Source organism: Acanthamoeba castellanii, assembly GCF_000313135.1.
Source record: "Acanthamoeba castellanii str. Neff unplaced genomic scaffold scf7180000084722, whole genome shotgun sequence".
NCBI classification, from domain to species: domain Eukaryota; phylum Discosea; order Longamoebia; family Acanthamoebidae; genus Acanthamoeba; species Acanthamoeba castellanii.
In genome coordinates this window covers 5021-9592 of record NW_004457490.1, presented here as the reverse complement: position 1 = coordinate 9592, position 4572 = coordinate 5021, and the positions used below count along the sequence as shown (strand labels likewise).

Below are 4572 nucleotides of genomic sequence, written 5' to 3'. Positions count from 1 at the left end.
GTGCGCCAACGGCCGTACACGAAGGACGCCAAGAAGGTTATGCGACTCTCCATTTCTTTCTGCTCTCTTGCGATGGTCGCGACCGGCGTGTTGTTCTGGCTGATGTGTGTGTGTGTGTGTGTGTGTGATTCGTGCGGATACACAGCCTTGCTCGGAGGCTCCTCCGGCCATCGCTGGCTTCTATGTGCAGATCAACTCCACCAACCCGGCTGTGGGCAAGTCCAAGTCGGAGTGGCTGTACGTTTTCCGCATCACACCACATCATCAGAATCTTAAGACTCATCATCATCTTCTTCTTCTTCTTCTTCCTTTTCTTCAGCGATTCTCAGTGCACCTTCAACGGCAACTACACCACGTGCACCGGCTCGGTCAAGGGTACACACATGATTCATTACTGTCAATAGAAATGTTGTTATTAATGCTTGGTATGTGCGCAATGCAGCGTGGCTCTATGACGCCTTGAACGTGTCGGTGGCGGCCGCGTTCGAGAACGACCATGTTGGCCCGAGCGGCTACAACCCTTACCCCGTCCTGGCCACTCCGCCCATCGTACCCCAGAACATCTGGAAGCAGGTAGCCCTTGGCCCTTCTAGTATCGTCAGCGGACACCAATACCTGACGTTGTGTGGTGTGTGGTGTGTGTGTGTGTGGTGTGTCGCGCACAGTACAACATTCCGCCCAACACGCTGGTGACGACCAACGTGACCCAGTGCGTGGTCGAGTTCGAGCAGCAGTACTACTCGCCCTCGGATCTCACCCTCTTCCTCGAGCAGACCGGTCTCCCCACCGACACCCCCGTCACCGTCATCGGTACCGTACCCACCCCACTCACGGCACACACGGCACACACGGCACACGACACGCAACACGACACGCGGATCTTTCGTTAATTCGCTCCCTCCTTAGGACCCAACTACCCGAACCAGCCCGGCGGTGAGGCCAACCTCGACATTCAGTACATCATGGGCGTTGCTCCAGGTACACATGTCACGCTTCGTGCCGTGTGCCGTTTGCGCCGTGCACGTCGGTGTCTGACTCAGTGCTCGCTGTACAGGTGCGCCGACCGTGTTCTGGTCGATCTACGCCAACTCCACGGTCGAGATCGACGACATCCTGCAGTGGGCGCTCCAGATGTCCAACACTGAGAACCGTACGACCATTACCAATGCTATATTTATGAACACTTTTATATGTTTATCTTGTCACACATTAATATGTTGTGGCTGACACCTTTATATTAAATTTTAAATTTTGGTTTCATGGCAACAGCCCCGCAGGTGAACAGCCTGAGCTACGGCATGACCGAGGTCAACGTCGACAAGTACCTGGGCAAGGGCTACCTGGCCCGCGCTGACTTTGAGTTCAAGAAGCTGGCCCTCCGCGGCATCACCATCATCATCGCCTCGGGCGACACCGGCGCCGGCGACCTGGGCGACGAGCCCATGGCCGTGCCCAACTGCAACACCCTGCACGCCGATTGGCCGTCGCAGTCTGCCTACGTCACCTCCGTCAGTACGTTGCGCCACATATTTCTTTTTGACTTCATTTTTTCATCTATTTGCTTATTTGTTCAACTTTTTTTGGAGCGCAGGCTCTACGATTATTACGCCCGCGGCGGAGCCCATCTGCTACCAGCAGGGCGTTGATTGCCTCGACGGGCCGCTCGGCGAGATCGTTGTCTCGGTTGACCAGGTGCTTACTTCGTGTGTCATCGTGTCGTGTGTCCTGTGTGTCGTGCGATCGTGTCGTGTGTCGTGAACATGGAGGGCGTGGCACTCACACGTCCGTCTGGTTGTGGCGACGTCATCGGCACACAGGGCCTGTTCTGGACGACCGGCGGCGGTTTCTCGAACATCAGCGCTCGTGCGCCCTACCAGGCCCAGGAGGTGGAACGCTACCTCAACCACAAGTCCATCACCTTCCCCGCCTCTGGTAACACGACACACGACGCACGACACACGACAACCACAGAGTAATAGTTTATGTTGATGTGTGGGTGTGGGTGCTATCAGGCGTGTGGAATCCCAATGGCCGCGCCTATCCTGACGTGTCGGCGGTTGGCCACAGTACGCCAATCGCAGCCCTTTCAATATATTTGTATATTCATTTATATGAACTATTAATTATTGATTTATCTTGTTTTTCCTGCAGACTTGATGGTGGCCCTGAGCGGCAAGTTCATTCCCGTGGACGGCACGAGTGCGAGCGCGCCCATCTTCGCCGGCGTGGTGACCCTCCTCAACGACGCGCGCGCCGCCGCTGGCCTGCCGCCGCTGGGCTTCCTCAATCCGATGCTCTACAAGGCCCGCCGCGAGCGTCCCCAGACCTTCTATGGTACGCGCGTGCTGTGTTAGAACACCGTGTCGTTGTGTTTCGTCGTGTGTCGTGTGTCGTGTGTCGTGTGTCGTGTGTCGTGTGTCGTGTGTCGTGTGTCGTGTGTCGTGTGTCGTGTGTCGTGTTGTGTATGTGTGTCGTATCATTTGTTTGTCGACCTGGTGACATAACACATTCACGTATGCAGACGTGACGTGGGGCAACAACCGCTGCGGCGCTCTCGGCTTCGATCCCGTGTGCTGCCCGCACGGCTACCACGCCACCGACGGGTACACGCTCACAATATGTTATTTCCTTTTCCATTATCGCTGATACGCGTATCTTCCCCGGTTGACAACACACACCACAAAACCTGGTGCAGGTGGGACGCCGCCTCTGGCCTGGGCACGCCCAACTTCCTGGAGCTCAAGGAGTTCGTCCTCCAGTACCCCAAGGCCCACTGAGGCACTTGAAATTTCAGGCATGTGCAACATGAGAGGCAAAATGGAGCTATTTATTGAACAAGAATATCAGGTTAGTCAGTGATGGAAGGTTGACTGGATGTCCATGGGACAGCCACTGCCTGGCCACACAAGCTGGAGTTTGAGGACAACCACAGCACGACCACTACCATGAAGACCACCCTCACCGCACTTTTCCTGTTCGCCTGCTTGTGGCGTAGGCCCTTGCTGACTCTGAAGAACGCCGCCCTGGTCGGCGCTGGTGGCGCTGGGACTCAACCTGGAATTCTGGTGGACTGGACCCCGTGGAGCACCTCAACCCGGTGGCTCTGCTCCCAGTGCCCCCAGTGCAGAGGAGGACGACATGACCACCTTGTTCAACTGCACCAAGGGAGCTCCTTACCCACAACTGATTGACTGGGTTGGTTGGTGTGAAGTGAGACAAGAAGTGAGACAGGCCTGGAAAGCTTCTTTTCTTCTCTTGATGTTGGTGAGCTGGGGAGGGGAGGGAATGTAAGGTAGTGTTAAAGAGCATGTCTGTGAATGTGTTGGGGATGGTTCAGGTGACATAATGACACCAGAAGTATCTGCCAAGGTGTCTGGCTTGATAGTGGTTTTGATGCCCACCATGATGCTGGATTTTTTGGGCCATGAAGACCTGTGTGTCCTGTCCTGCCTCACTGGTGACCTTCTTGAGGATGGTTGTGCATTGTGATGGAGAGAGCTTGTAAGAGGGTGGCCTGGTCTGGAAGATGATGCAACAGTTGTGGGTGCAGGATCACATGTACAGCACATGTACAGCTAGGAGTTGTTGATGAAGGGGTAGCACAACAGGTAAAAGGTTGTTTGGCACCACACCAGTGACATGGGCCAAGCAGTCTGTGCATGCATGCATGGTTGTTGTTGGTGCAGCAACCCATCTGCTGCCTCATCACATCCCTCACTGACAGTGTTGTTGTCATTGTCACAGTCAATATTTCATACCCTCCCAAACAGGTGTGGGACGGTTCAGCTTGAAAATTGTACATTGATTTTCCAGCTCAAGGTGTGCACCTGAAAAGGCCCCAATGGCCATTCTGGAAGATTAGGGTATTCGCTTGCTTCTTCCCTGGTCGGAGAGATGGCAGCCAGTCGGCGAGATGTGCTCGTCACAAAAAACCCATTGGTGCCGTATTGTCCCCCAAGACTCCGTCAACCCGCAAAGCACTGTCGCGGTGGGCAAGCCATTACACAACAGTACCCACCACCAGAGACGATGCAGTGTGTCGGCATGAGTGTTTCCGTGCTGGTGCTTCTTGTGGTGATCACCATGGCGGGCGTGTGCTCGGCCCAGAAGACCGCCAACGTCACCTTCTGCAGCCGCGAATGCTACGCGGTAGACGGCGCCCCAGGGTGCGGCAAGAGCGACCTCGCCGTCGTGGCCACCCCCCACGCCTTCACCTGCTACCCGGGTCCGGGCACCTTCCGCGGCGACACCAAGTGGGCCTCCTACGCGGTCCGCCTGACACAGCCGCCCAACGTCTACTCGGTGGTCTTCTACTCCGACGCCCACTGCAGCTCGAGCCACACCCTGGCCGCCACATCGAGGTGCCTTGCGGGCCGGTGCTGCGTCGGAGACTTCTACATCCCGCCCTCGCATCAAGACAACCGCGGCGACGTCCCCTTCTTCTTCGTGAGCGTGTGAGGGCCTTTTATTCGAATAAACGTCATACAATAAGATTTCCACCTCCCACTACTGGAAGCCGATGACAACGGTGGATGGGTCGGTCACCTTGATTGTGGTCGTGCAGTAAGGGGT

At 55.9% G+C, this 4572-nt stretch overlaps 2 protein-coding genes across 2 annotated transcripts in view; both read left to right on the top strand.

Annotated features, from left to right (window-relative positions):
- ACA1_153950 (sedolisinlike peptidase) overlaps positions 1-2777 on the top strand; it is a gene marked incomplete at both ends in the record, with an annotated part of 3984 nt that extends 1207 nt beyond the window's left edge. The window contains 13 exons of the mRNA XM_004340523.1: positions 146-237; positions 320-375; positions 443-573; positions 666-810; positions 907-978; positions 1055-1150; positions 1270-1512; positions 1592-1692; positions 1818-1932; positions 2013-2066; positions 2152-2334; positions 2522-2603; positions 2696-2777. Coding sequence (XP_004340571.1) covers positions 146-237; positions 320-375; positions 443-573; positions 666-810; positions 907-978; positions 1055-1150; positions 1270-1512; positions 1592-1692; positions 1818-1932; positions 2013-2066; positions 2152-2334; positions 2522-2603; positions 2696-2777 — 1452 coding nt within the window. The remainder of the gene's footprint in view (positions 1-145; positions 238-319; positions 376-442; positions 574-665; positions 811-906; positions 979-1054; positions 1151-1269; positions 1513-1591; positions 1693-1817; positions 1933-2012; positions 2067-2151; positions 2335-2521; positions 2604-2695) is intronic.
- Positions 2778-4029: 1252 nt separating this feature from the next.
- ACA1_153940 (uncharacterized protein) lies at positions 4030-4458 on the top strand (the record flags this gene model as incomplete). The annotated part of the gene is given in 2 exon segments (XM_004340522.1): positions 4030-4269; positions 4285-4458. 2 exon segments carry the CDS (start codon positions 4030-4032, stop codon positions 4456-4458), a joined length of 414 nt encoding a protein of 137 aa, XP_004340570.1.
- Positions 4459-4572: the final 114 nt, after the last annotated feature.